The 24,755-nt window shown below is 54.8% G+C and overlaps 2 protein-coding genes across 2 annotated transcripts in view; both read left to right on the plus strand.

The window, feature by feature from the left end:
• Positions 1-2,333, plus strand: part of TTLL8 (tubulin tyrosine ligase like 8) — a 39,702-nt gene extending 37,369 nt beyond the window's left edge. The window contains exons 11-12 of the mRNA XM_034985950.1: positions 214-649; positions 1,228-2,333. Coding sequence (XP_034841841.1) covers positions 214-649; positions 1,228-1,947 — 1,156 coding nt within the window. The 3' untranslated portion in view covers positions 1,948-2,333. The remainder of the gene's footprint in view (positions 1-213; positions 650-1,227) is intronic.
• A 17,094-nt stretch (positions 2,334-19,427) lies between these two features.
• IL17REL (interleukin 17 receptor E like) overlaps positions 19,428-24,755 on the plus strand; it is a 24,454-nt gene continuing 19,126 nt past the window's right edge. The window contains exons 1-2 of the mRNA XM_034985951.1: positions 19,428-19,757; positions 23,979-23,999. Coding sequence (XP_034841842.1) covers positions 19,641-19,757; positions 23,979-23,999 — 138 coding nt within the window. The 5' untranslated portion in view covers positions 19,428-19,640. The remainder of the gene's footprint in view (positions 19,758-23,978; positions 24,000-24,755) is intronic.

Raw genomic sequence — 24,755 nt, forward strand, 5'->3', positions numbered from 1 at the left:
GCGGGGGCGGTGGGAGGCGGTCCGGGGGCGGGGTCGCGGGGGGCGGAGGTCCGGGGTCCTGGGGCGGGGGCCGAGGGAGGCGGTCCGGGGGCGGGGTCGCGGGGGGCGGAGGTCCGGGGTCCTGGGGCGGGGGAGGTGGGAGGCGGTCCCAGGGCACGGTCGGGGGTCCAGAGTCCCAGGAACCCCAGGCTGATCGCGGCTTGCCTCGCGCAGCGCCATCCACTTATGCAACAACTCCATCCAGAAGCACCTGAAGAACGACAAGGGCCGCAGCCCCCTGCTGCCCTACCACAACATGTGGACCAGCACCAGGTTCCGGGAGTACCTGCGGAAGAGGGGCCGCGGGGCCATGTGGGCCAGCGTCATCTACCCCGCCATGAAGCGGGCCATCGCCAACACCATGAGGGTGGCCCAGGACCACGTGGAACCGCGCAAGAACAGCTTCGAGCTGTACGGGGCCGACTTCATCCTGGGGCGCGACTTCCAGCCCTGGCTGATCGAGATCAACTCCAGCCCCACCATGCACGCGTCCACGCCCGTCACGGCCCAGCTGTGCGCCCAGGTGCAGGAGGACACCATCAAGGTGGTCGTGGACCGCAAGATCGACCGCAACTGCGACATCGGCAATTTCGAGCTGCTGTGGAGACAGGTGAGGGGCGCGGCGCTGGGGGTGGGGGGACGCGGCCCTGCTGCCCACCGTCCCCGGTGTAGCCACTTCAGGCGAAGGGAGCAGACAGTACCTCGGGTAGCCCCGGGGACTCCCTGGCCCCGGCTGGCCTTCACCACTCTGCTTTATTCCCTCTCCTCCCTAGCCATCCCCAGCTCTGTGGTCACTAGGCGAGGAGGCCCCTGCTTGGAATGGTACGAGGCCCATGGCCTCCAGGCTTAGAACCTAGGCTGCTCCTTTCCAGACCTGCAGTGTCCACCCTCCTCCCACCTGGGGAAAACTGTGTCCTCCTTCAGGGGTCCCGCCTGGTGCCTGCTCCCCCCTGGGAGCCTTCCTGCAGGCCAGGCGGCAGGACTGGGTGGTCACATTGCCAGGGACTCTGGTTCCATGGCGGGATCCTGTGCCCGGGCTTCTCTGGAGGAGGGACCTGGTGGGCAGCCCAGCAGCCACGGGAAGTGTGGCCCGGGTTCTCTTGAGGCCCGACCGCCAGCAGGCCGGCCGGCAGACACAGGAAGGGGAGCACCAGCCCCTGGGCACTAACGCCGCCCTCCTCTGCCTAGCCCTCTGTGGACCTGCCACCCTTCCACGGGTCCGACCTTTGCGTGGAAGGCGTTAGCGTGAGGAGAGCCAAGAAGCAGATGCCGCCCATTCCCCACGTGAATTTTTCATCTTCCCCCTCGGACACTCAGCCCCTAAAAGGGAGGTGCCCCTCGGCCATGCCCAGCCAGCCTCTAGGACCTCCACACTCGGCTCTCCAGCAAGACTCGAAACTGAAAGATGCAAAGGTACTTCCTTGCACCTTGCCTGTGCCCCTCAGGAGGTCGGCTGAGATAGGCTGTAAAGTGCAGTCCGCCAACGCCGAGTCTGGCGGGAAGATAGAGTTCCCCACTTGTAATTTTCAACACATAGACAGTAAGGCCCCGAAAACTGGTCTGACCCAAGCCGAGTCCAGCAAACACTCGGATCCAAACATGCTGAATGAGCACCCACTGCCGTCCGTGCTTCCGAGCGTGAAGACAGTGGAGGGCGCTCCGTGTCAGCCACCCAAACCACCAGGTAACAGTGCGGCTGCTTGCGCCCGTCCGAGCCCTGGGTCTGCTGGGGGCTGCCCGTGGCCCGGGCAGGGAGCGTGTCCCGATGTGGGCACTGGCCTGAGCTCAGAGCGGGGTTTGGGGCGCCCTGGCCGCATCCTGGGACTGGCCAGGTTGTTGGGACACTGGGGCTCCTGCAGCAGGGACCCCTCGCAGGACGGGGTGGGCCTCACTCCTTGTGTGGCATAGTGCACACGGGGGCTTGAACGTGCCGGGTGCCGTGGACAGGTGCCAGCGATCCCTGGGCTCTTGCCTTCAGTTTTCTGAATTTCCTGGTGGAGCTGACCATGCGTGGCCTGGGAGCCTGACCTGGGCCTGGGCTCAGAGCACAGGTAGACAGGCGTGGGGCAGCCCCGAGGCTCTGGGGGTGGCCCTGCCCTGCCTGTATTTCAGTGCACCTCGGTGGCGTCTGGCACCCAGCAGTGGCCCCGAGAGTATGTGTGATGAAAAGGCACGAACACGCCATTCCCACACCCCCAGCTGGTTCTGCTCCGGGGACATCTGCCTCCTCAAACACACCCTATATCCGTACCTGCTGTCCCCTCCACCTGCCGGGGGCTCGGTCTCTTTCTCTCTCCCCCACCCTTCCTCCCTCCTTCCCTCCCTTTCTCCCCGCCTCCCTCCCTGGCACCCAATCCTCTTTGCCCCCCCCCCCCCCCCCCCCCCCCGCCGTCTGCTGCTTGTCTATCTCTCCTAGAGCGTGGGTCCCTAATGGCAGAGCGCTTTCTGCTGTTCTCACGCTCGCCGCAGCGCCTGGGACTGTGCCTGGCACATAGCCAGGCTCAGGAAATGTTTGTTGGATGAAGATGCGTGGACTGCCTCCAGAGTTGTGGGCTCTGGGCTTGGGCTGCAGGATCACGTGCTTTCAGAGCTGGCAGTGCCCTCGGAGGACATCCCCAGCCCGTCCTCTCTCCTCGCCTCGTGTCCAGTCTGTCTCGGAGGCTGGTCAGCCGTACCGCTCAGCAGCTTGCTCTGTGAAGACGATTTCCAGATTTTTTGCTGTTATGAAAACACAGTGTACTTTTCCTACCACACTGTGCGGCTTTCGACAGGCATCTTTCTAGGAGTGAAGTGTTAATGGGGTGCATCAGCCACCATCACTAAGCAGCACCGACCGGGTGGCTTAAAGACAGAAATGTGTTCTTTCAAAGTTCTGGAGCCCGAAGTCTGGAATCAAGGTGTTGGCAGGGCCGTGCTCCCCAAGGCTGTGGGGGAGCAATCCTTCCTTGTCTCTTCCAGCTTCCGGTGGCTGATGGCCATCCCCGGTGTCCCTTGGCTTGTAGATTTGTCACCCCAGGCTCTGCCCTGTCTTCACATGGTGTTCTTTCTCTGGGTCTCTGTGGCCAAATTTCAGTCCTAGAAGGACACCATGGTTAGATTGGCACCCACCTTCCTCCCTCGGTATGACAGCTTAACTCGATGACATCTGCAATGACTATTTCTAAATAATGTCCCATTCACAGATTCCAAGTGGACATGACCTTGTGGGGTGGGGCTCTTGAACCTGGTACACTGAGCCGTAGAAGCCCGGCTAACGGGGCTGCCCTCGGACTGCATCCACGCCGAGGCTGGTGGCTCCCACTGCTGCCAACACCGGGCATCGAGAGACATCTTAACGTTTGCCTTTGGAGACTGTGCCACGGTGCTCACTTGCCTTTTTCCACTTTCCAATAAAATGGCCTGTTTTCAGACATGTGTTGGCCATTTACTTTTCCTCTCCTAAAAAGTACCCACTCAAGCTCTTTGTCCAATTGTCCCTAGACTCACGGGTCTGTTTCTCTTGGATTGGTAGGAGCGACGTCTGTTCTGGATTCTCCTTTTTCAGTTGACTCTTTTGCAAATACCATCCTCCACTTTGTGATGTGTCTTTTTGGTCCTTTATGGTATCTTTTGATGTCAAGCCCCCTTAATTTTAATAAACTTAAACTAGTCAACCTTTTCCTCTACGGTTGGAGATTTTTGTGGCTTCTATCCTTAGCCTGAGGTCATGAAAATAATCTCCAGTGGCTTCTTCTATAACCACTGCCGTTGCTCCTACATTTCAGTCTTTAATGCTCCTGGAATTAATTTGCATGTGGTGTGACAGAGGTCCTATCACAGTGTTACAGGGGTACCCAACTGTGGGAAGCCCCTCCCCCACCCACGGCATATACGGTGTCTCTGGACTTCCTGGTCCACTTCGTTGGTCTGTTCATCTGCCCTGGGCCAATGCCACGATGTCTTCGTCACTGTAGCTTTGTAGGACATCTTTATGCTGCTCAGGCAAGTCCCACAATCTTGTTTTTCTTCCTTGGAAATGACTTGGCTGCTCTTGACCCCTTATGCTTCCATACAAGTTGCAGACCTAGGTTGTCAAGACCCATCAAACTAATTAAAATTAAAAAATTGTTATTGAGATTAAATGCACATATCAGTTTGGGGAGAACTGACTTCTTTACATTATTGAGTCTTAAAATCTATGAATATGGTATAGTTCTCCATTTACTTATCCTTTAATATCTTTCAGTAAACTCCTAGACTTTTCTTTGTAATGGTCTTACACTTTTTTTAAAGTTAGATTTAGTCTTATATGTGTTTTATTTTTTATTCTATGGTAAGTAATATCAAAATTTGTGTTTCTTCTACAAATTGTGGCTGGTTGATAGAAATGGAATTGATTTTTGTGGATCGATTTCTTTTTAATCCAGCCATCTGGCTAATGTTTCTATCAATTCTATTAATACATTTGAAGATTATTTTGGATTTTTCACATACACAATTATATCATCTGAAGAGTTTTCTTTTTCCTTGCTATCATTGTACGTTTTGTATCTTTTTCTTACTTTGTTGGGCTGTATAGAGCTTTACTTAATTCATTCATTTTTCTCATTTCAGTGGATCTTAGGTGCACATACTCTGGTTAGTCATAATCCTTGGTTCATGTAGCATAGTTTCATTGTTTGTCCTTACAAGGCCCGCTATTATTTAGATAGTTTTAAAAACATAATGAGGGGGCACCTGGGTGGCTCAATTGGTTGAGCGTCTGCCTTCAGCTCAGGTCGTGATCCCAGGGTCCTGGGATCAAGCCCCACATCCTGCACCCTGTTCAGTGGGGAGTCTGCTTCTCCCTCTGCCCCTCCCCTTGCACATGCCTTCTCTCTCTCTCAAATAAAATCTTTAAAAAAAACATAATTAGAACCAAAAGTGATCTACATCCACCCATCTCTAGCACCGCTATCTCCCTGCATCTCCCCCTGAAGTAACCATTATCCTTAAAACCACATTTGTCATATCCTTGTTTTCCTTTTTAGTTTTGTTACATCTATATGCATTCTTTAAATGATCTTTAATTTTAAGCTGTTTTTACTTTTTAAGAAGGGCATCATGCTTATATTTTCACCAAATATCAAACTGCTAAAATTCATCTATGCTGCTGTATGTCACTGCAGCTTATTTCTTTTTTTACCTTTTAAAGATTATTTATTTATTTATTTATTCATTCATTCATTCATTCATTCATTCATTCATCAGAGAGGGAGAGAGATTGAGCACAAGCAGGGGGAGGGGCAGAGGGAGAGGGAGAAGCAGATTCCCCGCTGAGCAGGGAGCCTGACACGGGGACTCGATCCCAGGACCCTGGGATCATGACCTGAGCCGAAGGCAGACTCTTCACTGACTGAGCCACCTGGAACCCCACAGCTCATTTCTTTGTGAGACTATTTTACAATGACTCTTCCACTTTCCTGTGATTGTGTATTTAGGTTGTTTCCAGGGTTTGCTGTGAACATTCTTGTACATGTCTCTTGTACATGAGTGAGGTTTCTTGTGAGTAGATGCTTCAGAATGGAATTGCTAGCTCATGGGATATATGAATGCTCAATTTTAGGAGGTGTCAACAAACTGTTTTCCAAAGTGCTTTCAAATGATCTCTGCTCTCACCAGGAATGTATGAGAGATCGTGTGAATCCGTGGAATTACCAACATTTTGAGTCATCAGATTTTCTCATTTTCACCCATCAAATGGACATAAGAAAAGTCTTGTTCTGATCTTGATTAATCACTCCATTTCAGTGATTAATTGTGTTAAATATCTCAGTATGTGTTAATTATGTAAATTCCTCTTCTGGGAAATATCTGTTCATATCTTTTGCCTGTTTTTCTATGGGGTTGTTTATGCTCATAATATCTATTGTGAACAGCTTCTCCCAGTTTGAAACTGTACTTTCAGTTTTTAAAAAGTATCTTTTGATGAAAACTGTGAGTTTTAATGTGGCCAAAGTTATCAGTATTTTTTTTAGTCAGTGCTATTTTGTCTTAAGAAATTTTTCCTGGGACACCTGGGTGGCTCAGTCGGTTAAGCGTCTGCCTTCGGCTCAGGTCATGATCCCAGGGTCCTGAGATCGAGTCCCATGTCGGGCTCCCTGTGCAGCGGGGAGCCTGCTTCTCCCTCTGCCTGCCACTCCCCCTGCTTGTGTTCACACTCTCTCTGTCAAATAAGTAAATAAAATCTTAAAAAAAAAAAGAAATTCTTCCTTACCCTGAGGTTTAAAATATTATTTACCTACATTTATTACTAAGAGTTTCAAATTTTGTCTTTGACGTATAAGTCCTAACCTATCTGGAATTGATTTTTGAATATGGTATGGTAAGAATCAACTTTTATCTTTGTCCATAGGGATAACAACCTTTTTCATTTATTTGTTGAAAAATCCCTTTCTTTCCTGCTTTGTGAACTGATATCTCATTCTGTACCTGTATCGGTCGGTCTCTGGAGTCTCTATTCTATTCCACAGGTGATTTTGCACCCCTGTTCCAGTTCCACACTGTCTTCACATCTGGGGGGCAAGTTGCCTCTCTCTAGATAAGGGTTCTGGTCCTTCTTGGACTCATTCCCTTCTATATAAATGTCGCAATTGCTTTCATCAAGTTCCACAGCTAATCCTATTGAGATTTTGGTTGGATTTGCATTGAATCCCTAGATCAATTTGGGGGAAATTGACAAATTAATGAAATAATAATATCTTCCTACCCATGAACATGATATACTTCTCCATTTACTTTATGTCTTCTTTAAATTTTATACTTTCCCAGTAGAGGTTATATACATCTTTTATTAGACTTATTCTTCGTTCTTTGATATCCTGATCATACCGTACATGGTGTCATCTCTCCGTATCATTGCTGCTGCTGGTATACAGAATGCAGCTTACGTTTATATTTAAATTTTCTATACTGCCACACTTCTAAACTCATTATTTCTAAAAATTTGTATGTATATTCTTCTGAATTTTCTATGTGAGTAATTCCATATCATGTGCAAATAGCTTTATGTCTTCTGTTCCAATCTCGTTGTCTGTAATTTCTTTGTCTTGTCATATTGTACTGGCTAGAACCTCCTACAAAGTGTTGGGTATTATTGTTGAGTTCCTGATTTTAAAGGGACTGTTTTTAACATTTCCTCATTTATAATGACATTTTTCCTAGGTCTTTATAACATTATAGATATGATAAAAATATACATATAAATGTATAGACACTCTAGCATGTTAAAGAAGTTTCTTTCTAATTATTACCAAGAATTTGTATTGTATGTAGTGAATTTTCTCAAAAAACTTTTTTTTTGCATCTAGAGGTTATCATAAGCTTTTTCTCCTTTGTACTATTAAAGTGATGAATAATATCAATTGATTTTTTAAGTTGGTTTGATGTTAGGTTTGACATATGGCTAGATTTTGTTTCTTACATGTAGTTGAAATTCATTCTCAACCATAATTTATTCATACTACTATTTATAGACATTTATATTGTTTCTAGGTCAGATTATTACAAATAGTGCTGCTATGAATGCTCTTGAATTTGGTGAAATACATAGACTGGGGGCGCCTGAGTGGCTCAGTTGGTTGAGCGTCTGGCTCTTGATTTCAGCTCAGGTCATGATCTCGGGGTCGTGGGATCAAGCCCCGCATTGGGCTCCCTGCTCAGCGGGGAGTCTGCTTGTCTCCCTCTCCCTGTACTCCTCCCCACACCCCGCTTTTGCGCTCTCTCTCTAAAATAAGTCTTCAAAAAAGAAAACAGAACCCTACGTACACTGTTCTGTGCTGAGTCATGCACTCAGCTTTGGCAGGCCCTCCTAAGGAATTTCCCCAAGTGAATGTGCCAGGTTACATCCCACCACGATGTGAGTGTGTTCCAGTTGCTCCATACTCTTGCCAACACTAGCTATCCCCTTTGTTCTTATTGTGGCCATTCTGGTAGAGGAGGAGTGGCCTCACATTATAGCTTCAATTTACAGTTCCCTGATGACTAATCAAGTTCAGCTCCTTTATTTATATTCCATTTGAACATACTCTTATACAGTTCCAATTTTTGCATTTGGATAAATTTTTTTGTTGGCCTATTCCTATTGGCTTATAAGGGTTCTTTTTTTTTTTTTTTAAAGATTTTATTTATTTATTCATGAGAGAGAGAGAGAGAGAGAGGCAGAGGGAGAAGCAGGCTCCCAAGGAGCAGGAAGCCCGATGCGGGACTCGATCCCAGGACCCTGAGATCATGACCTGAGCCGAAGGCAGACGCTCAACCATCTGAGCCACCCAGGCGCCCGGCTTATAGGGGTTCTCTAGATATTCTGGATTCAAGTCCCTTAGCGAGTACATCTATTAAAAATATCTTCTCTTGGGGCACCTGGCTGGCTCAGGCTGTGAAGCGTGTGACTCTTGATCTCAGGGTTGAAGTTCAAGCCCCATGTTGGGGGATAGAGATTACTTAAAGAAAATAAAATCTTAAATATATATACACAATATAATATATCTTATCTCATTCTATGATTTGCTTTTCATTCTCTTCATAACATTTTTGATGTATATAAATTATTAATTTCAGTATATTCCAGTATTAATTTTTCCTTTATGATTAGCACCTTCTGTTTTCTTTTTGAGAAATCCTTGCCTACCCCAAAGTCATAAAAATAGTCACTTCTGGGGGCGCCGGTGTGGCTCAGATGGTTAAGCGTCTGCCTTCGGCTCAGGTCATGATCCCAGGGTCCTGGGATCGAGCCCCACATCGGGCTCCCTGCTCAGTGGGGAACCTGCTTCTCCCTCTCCCTCTGCCATTCCCCACCCCCACCCCACCCCCACTCGTGTGTGCTCTCTCTCTCTCAAATAAATAAATAAAATCTTAAAAAAAAATAGTCACTTCTGTTTTCTTCTGGAAATTGTATTGTTACACGTTTCGCATTTAGATCTGTATTCCATCTGGAATTGTTTTAGTGTGTGCGGTGATGTGTAGGGGTCGATAATCCTTATTTTTTCAGTATGGATATTCAACCAACGCAATATGGAAAATTAAAGACACTACTCCTCACTGTACTGCACCTTCCTCATAAAACAGGTGATTGTGTGTATGTTGTTCTGTGTTTTGGACTCTACTCTGTTCCAATTGTCTATCTGCCTGTCTTTTTTTCTTTTTTTTTTTTATTTATTTGAGAGAGAGAGAATGAGAGAGCACATGAGAGGGGGGAGGGTCAGAGGGAGAAGCAGGCTCCTCGCCGAGCAGGGAGCCCGATGCGGGACTCGACCTGAGCCGAAGGCAGTCGCTTAACCGACTGAGCCACCCAGGCGCCCTATCTGCCTATCTTTTTTAGCCAGGTTTCTGCAGGAATAAAGCTACATAACAAAGGCACCTTTCTCCCCTACCCCAGTGGTATTTATTCAGCAAGCATTTATTTTTCACGTATCTTCAGATCAGCTGCAGCAATGTAACTGGGCTCCAGGCTGCAGGTTGGGTTCAGATCTGCTCCATGTGTCTCCTCCTTCTGGGACCCATGGCTTCCCAGGGTGTCTTCTTCACATGGCAGATGGTATAAACATGAGAGAGCAAGCCAAACCATGCAAGCATATGGAAGCTTCTACTCCTATCACATCTGCACACATTGCACTGGCCAAACTCAAGTCAGTGGGCGAGGAAGGATACTTTGCAACAAGGAGGAGGAGGAGAGGAGTGAATATGTCCTGAACAATAACCAAATGTACAACAGTCCAATCTCTCGGTCACCAATATTCACTTACCTTCTATCATAAAAATATACTCACTGCCCCCTACTCCAAAAGTCTCCCAATTACGGCATCAGGCTTCAAGTCCCAGATCTCATGACTCTACATCAGCTCTGGATTCTACATCACTCCTCTTCATCTGGATAACCATGAGTCAAAAAGACAAGTCCAGTCTGGGATTAACTTGGCCTGTGGCCGGTTCATGGATGCTGGCAGAAGACATGAGACTCCTAGATCAGAGACAAAGGATGTTCCTACTCGTGGCACAGCGTGAGCATCAGCATATCTGTGATAGTCCCAAGAAGAGTATATGATAGGGCCCAGGTGTATGCTATGCACAGTGAGTTTTTGTCACAGCTGAGGAACACTGGTTTGGGGAATCTGCCACTCTAATAGCAAGCAGTAAGCAACCCTGCTCTTGGCCTGAAGGGAGAAACTATCTCATCCCTCAGGACTGCTCACTGCATACATGACCCTGAGAAATGGCCCAGGTAAAGGGTAGTCAGGGCCTTTTATTCTTGGCACACCCAACAAAATGTGTAGGGTGCTCAAAAGACCCATGGAGGACAGTCTCTCCCAATAATCCACCTGTCAGTCCTGCTCAGCCTCTGGTGAGTTTTGACATGAGTATCCGCTCTACTGGCCATTCTGATTAATCTGACCAGCAGAGGTTGACACCAGATCCATTCAATTTGTCTGAGACACGTTTGTTTAAGGCTACCTTCCTCAGGCTCCAAGTAGCAGGAAGAGGCCAGCCTGCAGCGCTGATCTCAGCCATATCCTCCATGCGCAGGACCTGACGTGTTGCAAGTCCCAGAGTGCACCAACAACTCTGATTTCAGACAGCCAGGATATAGTCTACGGCGAATCTCACGAAGACCCACACACCTGAGTTTGGATTGACCTCTGATCTTCGATGTCTTTGCCAATATAGGGCATAATAGTTGGGCCGAAAAGCAACCCCCACACCCACCCCCCGCTGGAGAAGTTTCTATGTCCACTCAACCCCCACCCCTCCCCTACAAACTTGCTTTGGTTGGGCCACATGAACAGTGCGGCTGAGATCTGCACCCTGGTGGTCGTGCTGGGTCTGCAGCCCATGGATGGAGGTGGGAGACCCAGGGGCGGTCAGCCCCAGTCACAGCTGCTGCTTGATCATGCCTCTGGGCTGCATGCCAGTCTGCGGGACAGAGGCCACCAAACAGCCCCTGTCCCGCACCTCCAGGCTCTAAGAGCTCCCCCCAGAGGCACGCTCTTGTCCTCCATCCATAGCCACAAAATTGGTTCTTTTCTTCCACCATCCCTTACTCCCATCTGGAACATTCATCTGAAGGGCCACGGCCACCGGAGATGGACAGTAGCCCTGTTTTGGTGCTCAAGGACCATGCCACCCCCACAGGAAAATCCAGGTGGCAGAGCTGGAGTGGAGTTTGAACCCTGTGGGCCCGTTAGGCCCAGCTGCCAGCAGAAGGGTGCACGGACGGGGGCTGCCTGGGGATAGAAGGGCCGTTCCTGGCTAAGAGGAGATGGCCACATTCCCCCGAAGGAGTTGAGGGGAGCAGAATGCGGTCCCAGCACTGGAGAGTGCCACATGGATGGCAGGAAGTCGGGATGCCACCGAACGCCCGAACCATCGGCCCATTGCTGGTTGCCAAGGTGACAAAAGGCACGCCACCGCAGACTGGACCAGGGGTCAGCAAACCACAGCCTGAAGCCTGCGTCTCTGTGGCCTGAGAGCTGAGAATGGCCCTTACTTTTTTAAAGGGTTATAAAAAAAACCCAGCAGAGAATATGTGACAGGCTTCCCTCTGTCCCTGTCCCTACACAGATGGTCACTGAAAGCCAGCATTCTGTCCCATAGCCTTCCTGCCGGCCCCCCGAGTCGATGAGGTGCACTTCCTGCCTCCTGAGTCAGCACAGCTCAGCCTTGGGCTCCGTCGCTCCCTCACAGGGGTCTCCAGGCCAGGGCGCGCCAGTTCCTCACCACCCGTGGGCTGTTGCACGGCCCACGCCACCTGCTTGGGGTTTCCTGGCGTTTTCGGTACCACTCTGTGTGCAGAGCCCACACTCCGTGCGATCATCGCACATGGCAAAGGACTCCAACCCTCGGTGCCTCAACAAACACTTCCCGGTCACGAGGCTGCTGGTCCGCTGTGGCCATGCGGGTTCAGCAGAGATGAGCTGTACTTGCTTCCTGGCTGCCCGTTGGGTTTGGGCCAGCTCCACATGACCCTCATCCTTGGGCCAGTGGCTGCCCAGCATGTGTTTGTCCAAGACAGCCGGCCAACCTTGCCCACGCGCCTGGAGCCAGCAGGGCACCAGCAGGCTGTTCTTGGCCCCTGCACCTGCACACACATTTCGGGATCCTCCTGTCGACTTCACAGGGAGGAAGGAAGGAGGGAAAACCGGCTGGGATTTTGCCGGGGATCACCTTGAACGGGCGGATCACTTTGGGGAGAATTGACACCTTTTTTATATTGTGTCTTTCAAACCATGATCATGATCTAATTAAGGCTCCTCTTCATTGTGTTTTGTGGTTTTTCAGAGTCAGGGTCTGGCACATCTTTCATTAGATTTCGTCCCTTTAGGCACTTGGTGGCTTTTAAATGCCATGGTAAATAATCTCTCTCTCTCTTTTTTAGCGAGCATGAGCAGGGGGAGGAGCAGAGGGGGAGGGACAAGCAGACTCCCCGCTGAGCAGGGAGCCTGCTGATCATGACCAGAGCCAAAGGCAGAGGCTCAACCGAAGGAACCCCCCGGGTGCCCCGAGAGTATTTCTTTTTACACTATATTCTTATGGCACAACTTACGCACAGTAAGGACAGATCTTAAGTACACACAGCTCAGTGTGTTAGGCCTGCACAACCACCTCCCAGATCAACACAGCTGACCTTGCTCACGGCAGAGGTCCTCTCTGCGCTCGGCCTTCGGAGACAAGCACTGTCCCACTTAAGTCGCCACATGTTGGCTTTGTGTGTTTCCACGCTCCGCGTCTGTGCTCTTCCGTACCGAGCACATCGGTGGTGTGTTCATCTTCCACGCGGAGGTCGCCGAGGGAGTGCACCAGGGTGACCGGGGGTTGGGCTGCTTCCCGTTCAGAGTGGCCACAAAGTTGCTGTGATGTGTGGATGTGTGCCTGCATTTCTCCGGAGTGGCCGTGGACCCAGACGTGGACATGGACCCAGACGGCATTGTAGGTCACCGCGGGTGCTTCTGTTCTGCTTTGGAAGAAACTGGCATTCTCCACAGCAGATGTGGTGGTTTACGCTCCGGTTGCCCCACATCCTCGCCCCACAGTCTTGTAAGACTCTTTCTTGAGCCATTCCGGTAGGTGAGGGGTATCTCACGTGGCTTTAATTTGTATTTCCCTGATGACAAATCACACTGAGCACTTTGCCTTGTGTTTCTTGGTTATATCTTAATGAAGTGCCTGTTTCTGTCCTTTGCCCATTTTTAAATTAGATCATTTATGTTTTTGTTATTTATTTGTTTTGGTTTTTATATATGCTGTGTTCTTATTGGTCAGATAGGTGTACTGGGAGTATTTTCTCCTAGTCAGTGGCTTGCCTTTTCACTTTCTTAGTGACGCCTTTTGAGAAGTGGAAATATTTCACGAAGCCTAATTGATCAGGTTTCCTTTTTGTGGCTAGTGCTTTTGGCATTTTGTCTGAAATAGCTGGGTCTACACCTAAGTCATAGAGATGTTCTCCAAGTGGCTCCTTCTAGAAGCTCTGTGGTTTTGATCTTCACATTTTGGTCTGTGATCCATCCTGAATTCATTTTTGTGTGTGCTGTGAAGGGGCCAAGGACTGTGGTTTTCACGGTGATGGCCAGCGGACCCAGCGCCATCACGGGAAGGCTTGCTTACCCCCATTGCATTGCTTTGGCGCCCTCATCAGAAACAGACTCTCCGGAATGAACTCTGGATTCCCTACTCTGAACCAGTTTTCTGTTTACCTGTCCCTATTCCAATATCACATTTATGCAGGGCCTTAAGGGTCGCAGTTTGGAAAAAAGCTGGGGAATGCGATAGCGTATGTTCTCCAGCGGTCTCCTGCTCAGCATTGCCTTGGCTATTCTCTTTTGAATCTTCACGTAAATTTTGCCATCAGCCTGTACATTTCTACAAGAAAAACCTGGTGGGATTCTGACTGGGCCTGCATCGCATCTACAGATCATTTTAGGGCGAAATGACATCCTGGGATACGGGTGTGACATACTCCACGTTCCTTTGGGTGTTCTTTAGTTTTCCTCCGCAATATTTTAGCATGGACTGTTTAAATCAAACTTATTCATACGTATCTGATGTATTTTTGATATGTTTATAAGTGTATTTTTATAAATAAATTTTGTTACTTTTATAAATGGTGCTTTTTTATCCTTTTTTTCGGTAAGAATGTATAAAATCTACTCTCTCAGCAGATCTCAGCTATTCAATACAGCATCAGCAGCTGTAGTCACCGCGTTTTTTATCACATCCTCAGACCTTACTCGTCTTCGAGCTCAGCGTGTGGACCCTTGCCCAGCCTCCCCCTGTCTCCCCTGCACCTGGCCCCTGGCAGCCACTTTCTACCTGTTTCTATGAGTTTGACTTTTTCTCTTTTCAGATTCCACTTATAAGTGTTATAAGTGGTGTTTTAAATTTTATTTTCCAATTATTTGTGCTAACGTATAGAATATTCCATTGACCCTCTAGCCCAAAGTGCTGGTAAATTGACTTCTTGGTTCTAGTAGTCTGGGATGCCTTTGGATTTTCTACATAATCACACCACCCCTTTCTGATCTCTGTGCCTTTGTTTCTCATTCTTGCCTGATTGCACTGGCTGGAACCTCTGGGAGAGAGAGAGTGGGCAGGCATCCATCAGCGGTATTAGCTGGAGATCTTCCACAAGTGCACTTGTCACTTAGGGGCAGTCCCCTCTCTCCCTTGTTTGCTGAGAGTGGTTTTCTTTCCTTCCTTCCCGCTTCCTTCCTCCCTCCTTCCTCCCTCTCTCCTTCCTCCCTCTCTCCTTCCTCCTCCCCTCGTCCCTCCTTCCTCCCTCCTCCTCCCTCCCTCCTGCTGCCTGTCCCCAGCTCGTGCCCAGTGCGAGCCTGCTTGTACCATACAGGCTCTGGCATGTCCTGTGGGCAGGCTTGTCCCAGCCCCCTCAGGGAGGCCTTGTTCCTGGGCTCTGATTCAGCATCTGCTTAAGGCTCCAGGAAGCTGTGGGCTGCTTTGCATCCGTGCTGGGTGTCCCTGCTCCCATCCACTCCACCCAGCTCCTGGAGGAATGACTTAGCCCAGGCCATTGGCACTGAGTGGCTCTCATAGGCATGGTGTCCCAGGCGGTGGTGCTGCTGGGCTGGGTGGTTGCTGGCTGGGGAGGGCCCTGGCCCGGAGGCCGGGAAAGCCTGGAGAGCCCTCATCCCCCCTGCCTGGTACAGGCTGTAACAGGCATGCCAGCTGGGCTTCTGGGCCATGGGCAGCCTCAGGGCTGACTCACAGGCCCAGCACAGCAGGGAGGGGAGGGAGCCTGGCACGGGCCCTGCCACTCCTGGGGTGCGGGGGTGGAACCTTGGAGTGAGAGCAAAGGCTAGAAGCCTGGAGGACAAGGACAGAGGGAGCCTGGCCAAGGTTTCAGATTTTTGGAGACCCTGACTCCCCCTCCCCCTGCCCCCCATGAAAGGGGCACAGTCTCACCCGCCTGCTGGCCTCCCTCATCCTGGGGTGTCAGAGGAACTGTGTGAACATCCTCCCAAAGCAGCAGCTTTAGCAGAGGGGGATGGCCTCTCCAGGTGGTCGGCCTGCCCACCCTCACCTGTCACAGCCGTGGCTGGGCCGCCCATCTGCAGCCCTGCTGGCCACAGCACCTTCACCCAACAATGTCACCACCTCCTGGGCCAGCAGGCCGGTGTCCTGGGGGGCCAGCGCAGAGACCAGCCTGCCTGTGAGGTGGACGGCTCCCCACCACAGGCAGCCGGTGTGCAGAACAGCCTTGCACTGAGGCCAAGGCTCATCCATCAGCCCTTGGCAAACGCCTAGCCCTGACAGTCCAATCTCCCGTCGCACGGAGCCCCTCCAGCCACTGGCCTGCCTGGGGCTCGGGGTCCTGATCCAGGCCATGCCCGGCTGCCACCCGGCCCTCTTGACATCCAGTTCTGTGCCCACAGCCCGTCTTGGTCCAGGCCGGGAGGGGACAGGGCCTCAGCTCCAGGGGTCTGAACTCAGGCATACCAGGACAGGAGGAACTAGGTCCTTCTGGGCACAGCCTGTGGTGAGGAGGGCGGGTGCATTAAGAAGAGCTGGAGGAAGGGGCCCCTATTCGGGTGCCAGTGGGAGGGCCCTGGGGAAGAGGCAGGGTGGGGGCCTCCATGGCCTTGTGGCTCTGGAGCCCACCTCCCTCCGTGGCTCTGCTCTGAGGGGCAGCCTGGCGGTGCTGGGCTTGTGCTGCTGGGCCCTGCTCCTGCGGGTGGACACCCAGACTGGCTATGGGAGGAGGCTCGTGGGTGGTAATGGGGCGACCGGTTCCAAGGGGATTGGTGCTCATAATTTCCTATAGCAAGCCCTCTGCTTCCTTCCTAGGGGTGGAGGGCTCACCTATTCCCCCTGGCTAGGACCACCCACGCCCTCGGGGAGGGAGAGGGTTGCGAGGGCAAATGAGCAGGACAAAGGTGACCTCCCCCATCCCCCCAGCCTTCCCCCGCCTTGCCCAGAGACATGACGTCCCTGGACACCACCCCTTGGCCTTGAGTGTGGGTCTGGGCTTTTCTGAGAGCTGGGGGGAGAAGAGTGGGGTCGGTGTGGGCGCGGGTGGGCTTGCGAGCCAGCTGGGACTGGACTTCCAGCTGGACGCTGGCCTTGCCCGGGGTGGCCGTGAGGTAGGCGTGCCCTAGGGAACAGCGTCAGGAACTTGTGAGTGTGGCCAGGGCGTGGTCTCGGGGCAACAGGTCTCTGGAGCCCGTGGGCCTGCTCTGGGGTGGAGGGCGTGGCCCGCGGCGGGGGGCGTGGCCGGGCAGGTGGGCGTGGCCGGGGCAGGAGGACACGGTCTCAGGGCCCCTCTCTCTCTCTCCCCAAGGGCTGCGCAGGGACCTCCCAGCGCCCTGCCTAGCGTGCAGCTCTCTGCTCCCGCCGCGGTCCTGCAGAGCGCCTCCTTCGTGCCCCTGGGCGGCGGGCGGGGCGGCGGGGCGTGGACCCCGTGACGCCGAGGACCAGGACGCCGAGGACCAGGACGGGACAGACGTGCCCAGGCCCCGCGGCCCCTAGAACGTGGCTAGTTTCTTTGGAAACCTTCAGATAGATGAGAGACCTTGTATACAGAGCTATTTTAGCGAAATCGTGCAACCACAGCATGGTATTTCTTATGGAGCCCCCGCCCCAGCCCAGTGCCCGCGCCCCACATCCATATATCCATGTACCCCAAAACTCACACCCCGTGCCCCTCCCCCACCAGAGGAGGATGCCCCTCGTGGGCAGATGAGCATGAGAAGCCTCCCGGCACCCTGGGCTCCTAGGGGCCACCTCCTCTGGAGCCCCGCCTCCTGGCAGGCACCCCTCCCAGTCTCCCAGCCAGAGGTCTCCGCAAGGCACTCACTTATTCACTCATTCCTTCAACAAAAGTCTCGTTGTGCTGGTCCAGGTTGTCTGCACCCAAGTGTCTCCTTCCAACCTGGTGCTGAGTGAAGGGTGTGGAGGGGGTGCCCGCCCTGGGTCAGACCCCTCAGATTCAACCACAGTTGGACTTCTGGGCCCTCTGGCCACCAGTGGGCCACTCGGGCTGCAGAGACCAGGGAGGGGGAGCCCCTGCAGCCTCTTTGGGCTCAGGCGGGGGTGCCCCAGCCCCCCAAGCCTACACGGAACAGAGAGGCTTGTGAGGGTTTGCTGCAGCCAGTTCTTCGTGGACATTGGGAGGGGGGTCCCTAGCCCTCACCTCCTGGACAAGTCGGGGCCCCGGAGGTGGGAGGGACCCATCCCCACCCCCACTGTGGGCCTTTCTCCACCCCGATGGCATGCGGTTGGACATGGCCACTCCTGGTCACCTGCAGCCCGAACGGACAGCACCTTCACAGTGGCAGTGTCTCACGCAGCACGTGGGCCCGTCCCGGGGCGGCCACGGAGGGGGTCCTCAGGGCCTGGGTGGCCACATGGCCTCCTTGCTCCCGGGAGAGCCCCTGCCCGTGAGGTCACGTGGCACAGCGGTTCCCACGTGTCTCGCGGCTGCCAGCAGCTGCTGTAGCATTGTCCGGGGCCTCAGAGCCGACGGAGCAAGGCCTGCATCCTCCCTGCCTGGTCCGGGCCGGCGCACTGGGAGCCCCTTGGGGCAGGACGGGTTCTTCTGACTCACCCCATCTGGCTGACCCAGGGGCCAGGGGTGCTGGAGGAAGGCTAGGCCAGGGACAGCGGGAAGATCCACCCTGGCTTTCCTGGGTGAGCCTGGACCTGCAAGCCTGTCCTCAGCACATCAGGCAGGCGTCAGGCGCGCTCACTCCTAGGCATCGTGGCCTCGTGAGCACTGGGGGTGGGGGCAAGAACTCCCTCCCCACTGGCTCCACCTCACCAGAGTGTGGGATGGGGTGCCCAGAGCCTAGCAGTGACCCCAGAAGTCCCAATGCACACATGCCGTATCGCAAGTGGGTGCGGGGTTGAGGCACTGGCCCAGGATGGAGGGAGGCTGGGGTATGGCCTCTGGTGCCCACGCCACAGTGGCAGGAGGGTGGGAACCATGGTTTGGGGTGACGTTTGTTGGCAGGCCCTATCCCGTGGGCCAGAGGCTCCTTCATGGTGCTTCCTGAGTTCGCTCCTGTCTCGGGCTTGAGTCCACTTCAAGGAGCACTCTGGCCCGAGGGGCCGTGCCTGCACTGAGAGCCGCCCCCGGGGCCCGCCTACGTGTTGTGGTGCCCAGGCTGGGTATGATGCCCCTCAGGGTCAGCTCCCCTCCAAACTTGAGGTGCCCTGTTGGGGTTCCAGGCAGATCCTCAGCCATGTATCACTTTATGTGTCCCCCACTCATGGGATGGTGCCCTCCCAGGGCCAGAGGTGCTCACACCTGCCCAGCAGATGCAGGAAGAAGGCCGGACGCAGGGACTCTGGGCCTGCCCTGGGAGGGAGGAGATAAAGGAGCGCCTGAGCTCCATCTTACCTTTCTGCTGCCCCACATGCAGGCTGAGGCTGGAGCAGATGGGGCACCATGAGCTTCTGCCTGCAAACGTTCACATGTAGAAAGAATCAAATGCAAAAAAAGCGCAGAGTGATTCCTCAGCGGAAGTCGGGCCTCAGGGTGGCGCCCTCTGGGGTGAGGGCTGAGCATCTCGAGTCCAGAAGGGTGATGCACACCCTCAGGAAGTGATGCAGAGCCCCAGGTCCTGCTCCAGGAGAGGGTTCCCCTGTGGGGGCTGGGGCTAGAGCCAGCACTTGCAGGGTGCGGGCCCCTGGGAGGACTCCCGCTCTTCGCCAGCCCACCTGGACTGAACAACGAGGGCTTCTGGCCACCCTCTGTCCCCCACCATCAAGATGAGTGCCTGAGACATAGGGGTACACCCAGGAGCCGTGGGGTATGTGGGACAGCGCCCTGCTCCAGCGGCTAGCCCCATGGGGAACCTGGGTACCTGGAACCCCAGAGACTCAAGGTTCCAGATGCCTCCTTTGGCATCCTAGAAACTGCGTGGGCATCTGGCCAGAGTCTGAAGGCCCCATTGCACAAGCCAGGACCAGGCAGGAAGTTATGGGGTTGTGGTTATGGCCAGCCCACTTGGGCTTTGTTCCATCAGGATGGGGAGTGTCTGCCTCAGGGAGCAAACTCACTCAAGACCCTCCCATTTGTCTTTGGGGCTGGGAAGGCAAGGAGCAGCTTCCCCAGGGCATCCTGCAGTCTCACCCCCATGCACGCCGGCCAGATGCTAGCTGGGCCAGCCGTGGTGTTCCTTTCCCTGACCTGGAGCACTTACCACAGCCTGGCTGTCCCCCAGATTGCAGAATGTGGCCTCTCCTGTTCTCAGGTGAGCTCCTGCCCCCTCCTTGACCCCCATCCTGTGGTTAGGCGGCCTTTCCTGCTCTCACGTGAGCGCCTGAACCTCCTCGGCTCTCGTCTTGAGGGGGCCCTGGTTCTTCCACAGGTGGGCACTGGCCTGGCGCCTCAGCACATGAGTAACAGTGACAGGCAAGGGGGGCAGGAGGCCCTGGGGCAGTGGGTGACACAGGGGCCTGGGGACCCCCGGAAGGTGTGGGGCTGACCTTGCGGCTCTGGTCCAGGGCCTGTTTGCCCAGCGCCTCAGTGGCAAGGGCCAGCTGATGTGCCCGCGACCGGTGCCTCTGCCCGGAGCCCCCCAAGGCTTCAGTGAGCCATGTTTCATCATCCAAGGTGCTGGGGCTTGTGTGACACCCTGTGAGGAAAGGCTGCAGGAAGGTGCTCATGCAGGACAGGAGGGAGCTGCAGGGTGAGCACGGCTTGGAAACGGTGGCCTCCCTGGACTTTTCACTGCAGGGCAGGCTGACTCAGCCTTGCCTGAGGGAGGCGTTCCAGCAGCACCTGCCATAAAAAGGGTTCCTGGTTCCCAGAAGACTGGTCAAGGCACAGTGGGGACACAGCCCAGAAGGTGTCCCGGGGCCACTGGGGGACACAGCAGGGACAGGGGAACCTGAAGAGCATGGGGTGGAGGGAACCTGGAGCACCTGCTGTGTGCCCTGTGACTTTGGGAACCAGTGTTCTAACTGGTACAGTGCACAACAAAACAAAATGTAGGTGGTGATGACTGTTGAGAAAACCAGGGGTGGGCTGGGGTGAGGTCTCATGTGTGCCTTCAGGGGCGGTGCCCAGGCCACCCTGGGGGACACTTGGGGACACCTGATCCTCCTCAGGGAGGAACAGCAGCTCCACAGACCCTGGGAGTGTGTCCAGCAGAGGGTCCAGGGAGCTCAGCAAGGGACAGAGCAGGCTTGGGGTGGCCGGGGGGTCAGGCAGGGCCTCAGAGGTTGGGGGGCCGGCTCAGATCAGAGGTGCAGGGACCTGTGGGGGGCCGGGAGAGGCTCCCTCTGGCTGCTGGTGGGAACCATGGGTGCAGAGGAAACAGCTGGGTCCAGGCTGGGGGGGTGACCTGGGTCCCACAGTGAAGGTGGAGAATGGGAGGGAGCTGCTTTGAGTGCACTTTGTGGGTGGAGTTGGATCCCCTGGGGATCCTGGTGGACAAGGAGAAATCAAAGTGGACTCTAGAACATGACTTTAGGTCTGGGCTGCTGGAGATGTTTCGTGAGGTGGGAGGCCTGGGGGGGCAGGTTTTGGGGAAGGCAACTTGGTTTTGAAATGTGGGGTTTGAGAAGCCCGTCAGACATGAGAGCTGATGGTAAGGGGCAGCTGGGTGGTGCGAGCGGGGCTAGGAAGAGGCACCAGCAAAGTCCCATGTTGGGACAGGCTGGGATAGGACTGAGCCCCCCAGACCCACAGGTAGTGAGGAGGAGAAAGAATCGTCAAGGGAAAGCAAGGAGAGGTAAGGGGAGAGGAGGGCTGGAGGGGGGACAGGGCAAGCTGCAGAGGGAAAGGGACTCTCTGCCCTGCTGCTGCTGACCCCACAGTTAGGGCCAGGCCTGGGCACCACTTTGGACGGAGCCCAGGAGCTGCAGCCCTGGGGGCCCTGCTGGGGGTGGGGCTGGGGGAGGGGGGGGAGGGAGCCGGGCCCGAGGGGGTGGGGGAGGGGTGCTGGAGGCGTTGCCCGGAGGGGTTTGGGGGGGTGGAGGGGGAGGAGGAGGCAGGCAGGGAGCTGATGGGGGCTGCCGCTGAGGGATCCAACTCAAGCTGGAGAAGCCAGGGGACAGGCAGCCTCTGGCCTCCCCCACGCCTGCACAGAGACTCCTCCAGCCCACAGGTGCCCACAGGAGGACTGTTCTGGGCCTTGGCAAGTGTTCGGTGAAAAGTCCTTCTCGCTGAACTGACTGGGAGAGCTGGGGGGGCAGGGGCAGAAGATCACAGCCCTGGCGATGCCTGTGTCAGGGGCAGGGGCCCTGGGTGCTGAATGGGGCCATCAGGGGGCCCTGCCTGGCGGCTTGGGGGCTCCCAGCATCCTGGGCTGTGCGGAGGGGACCGGCCCGGGCAGGCGGGGAGCCACATGGAGCAGGAACCCAGGCAGGTCCTTTCCTCTAGCTGGAGCTGAGGCCTAGGGGCAGCTCAGGTGCTGGTGGGGGAGGGAACTCAGGTCCCGCCCCAAGACATGCGCCTGGGGTGGGAGTGGGGTGTCCCTCCCCACAGACAGCCCCCACGCCTGGCACGGGAAGCCCCGAGAAGCCCAGTGGAAAACCCCAGGGAGCTGGGGGTGCGGCCACTTCTCCAACCGGACCCCCGCTCCGGGCCCCTGGGCACGCAGCCAGCCCTCTCCCCTGCCCCCCCCCCCGGCCACTCCCGGCTCCCTTCGAGCTCCTGGTACACCGGGACCCTGGGCCACCCACAGGTGCTTTTTGGCCTGATCTTTGTCCCTGCTGTGTCCCTGAGAGGAGAAGGTCTGGGCACTGAAGGGCCAACCGCCAGACCACAGCCACCAGCCCTCCACTAGACACCACGCTGCCGCATCTCCAGGGCTATGGGGGCTCTGGGCATGGGCACAGGGCAGGCCCCGGCAGGCAGGCAGTGCCCACTGTCCAGGGCACACGCATGCCCTCAACCTTGGGGCAACCAGCAGGGCCTCTCTGTCTTTGAGCTCTGGGACTGGGGGGAGTAGGTTCAGGTCGCAGGTAGGATAGTGGATGCCAAGGCCCAGCACTGCCCCTCCCTCACGCGCTCAGGGCTGCACATGGGGCCCTGTCCTCTGCCGGGTCACGTCTCTAGGGCTCGCGGGACTGGGCTGCCCCCTCCTGCCCTTCCACCCCTGGGCCGCTGTGCTCCCCGGGACTGCCCAGTCGCATTGAGGAGAGGGTGTCCAGGTGGGCTCAGCCCTTCCATCTAAGTGGTGTGAAATGGAAAACAGACCTTGAGAACAGAAACAGAAAACAGATGCAAAACTGGGAGAAGTCCAAACGGTGCAGGGGTTTAGCCGTCCCCCACCAGCCCCGGTTCCCTAGTTTTCACAGATGCACCATCAGTCTGTAAGATGCCGATGCTTCGGGCAAACTCTCAGGACTATCTTCCTGCCTCTTCTGTAAATCTAGCACTATTCCGAAATAAAAGTATTTAGAAAGGGATGGAACCACCTGTCGTGACATGTCCACAGATCCAAGGGCAGGAGCAGACAGGCTTGGAGTCCCACTTTTCCCACCTGGGTGCCACCCGAAGTGCAGGCCCTCCGCCCAGACGGTCCCCCCCGCCCAAGCTGTGGCTGCTTCCTGGGTCCTGGGAGGGTCAGTTCTCCTCTGGGAAGGGAGCAGAGGGTCAACATCACTGTTGCTCCTTGTTGCCCTGTGGTGTCGCTGGGGAGCGCGGGCCCTGAGCAGTCTGGCGCCCCAGGGCCCCGGCCACCCTGCCCCTGTGGGCCCCCAGGGCAGCCCCCCTGACCTCAGTCTCCCAGATTCAGCTGTGGAGTAGCACCGCCCACCCACCAAAGTGAGGCCCGCAGGCTGGCCGTCCAGCCACCCATGAGCCCCAACTGAACCTGGTCCCCAGTCCAGGCCCCTCTCCCGTGGGCCCCCTCTATCAGGTGAGGGGGCGGGGTGGACACAGCCTGGACGGGACTTTTCACATGCTGTCGCTGCCCTTGCCCCAGGCAGCCCGCGTGACTTCACCTCCTCAACAAAGTCTCCCCTGAACAAGCCTGCAGATTTGCCGCCCCCCCCCAAGCCCCCCCCCCGGCTCCTCTGATACCCCCCCTCACCCTTCTCAACATCTAACATAAAGTGTAACTTGCTTACGTTCTGGATTGTGTCCGCATCTCAGAATGTGGGCTCCTCAAAGGCAGGCTCTTTCCCCACTTTCTTTTATTCCAGAACCCGAGCACCTAATCAGTGTCTAGGAGGCACTCAACCAGTGTTCCCCTAAAGAATGGATGGGTGGGCCCATGCCAGCAGCAGAAGTTGGGAATGTAGTTGGGGACATGGGGCTCCCCAGTCCATGGGGTCCAGGTCGCCCATTTCCTGAATGACCACCATCTGCAGGGCCTTGGGCTGGACGGTGGCACCCCCCTCCCCAGGCCCTTGCCGAGAGTGAGGGGCCATGTGACTCTCCTGGCCGCTGGGACTGGATTCAGGGGTAGGACAGAAAGTGGCCAGGCTGGCCTCTCACCCTCTCTTTGTTCTGTCCCCAGGGCTTCACCTGCAAGAGCCGAGTGAGCTGTGAGTACATCTCGGGCAGATGGGAACAAGCTGCCTTTCCTGCCCTCCTACACCCTGGTCAGCAGGGTCACCCTGTCCTCCTTGCCACTCCACTGGCCTCCCCCTGCCCGCCTCACAGGACAGAGTGTCCCCCAATGTCCCTGTCCAGCACCTGCTGCACATGGGCAAAGCCCCCAGTTCACGCCCAGCTGTGCACCTGCCGGATAGAAGTCCCATTCCTATTTAATTGGAGGACGCCACCTTTCTTTCCAAAGTGGACACATCAGCAATATATGGAAACCCCCGTTTCCCCTTATCAACTTCTGCATTTTTGTCCAATGCAAAATGACACCCATTTAACCATAGCTTCGTTATCTTTCTTTCGTGGCTGCTGCTGCATCCGGGTGACTCCCGGGGTGGGGCTGGGGTGGGGGCTTCTGCTGCGAATGTCCCTCCGGAGTGCTCCTGGCCTCACAGAGCTCCTCCCTCTCTTTTTCCCTTTGGCCTCCTGAGGCCATTCAGAACTTTTCCACTTTGATGTAATCATATTTACCAGTCTCCTCTTGAAGGGGCTTTATGGATTTGGGGGGATCTTTTAAGAAATTCTTCGCTGCCCTGAGGTGGTAGATATGTTTCCAGCGTTGCTGTACTTCTAAAGGTTTTAACATTTTGTTTTCATTTAGCTCTTTAATTCATAGGGTTTATTTCCACTCGTGGTGTGAGGTAGGGACGCAACTGTAATGTTTTGCTGCCTGGAGACCCATCTGCTC

This window comes from Mirounga leonina, unplaced genomic scaffold (genome assembly GCF_011800145.1).
Source record: "Mirounga leonina isolate KUSES-001 unplaced genomic scaffold, KU_Mleo_1.0 Mir_375, whole genome shotgun sequence".
NCBI lineage: Eukaryota > Metazoa > Chordata > Mammalia > Carnivora > Phocidae > Mirounga > Mirounga leonina.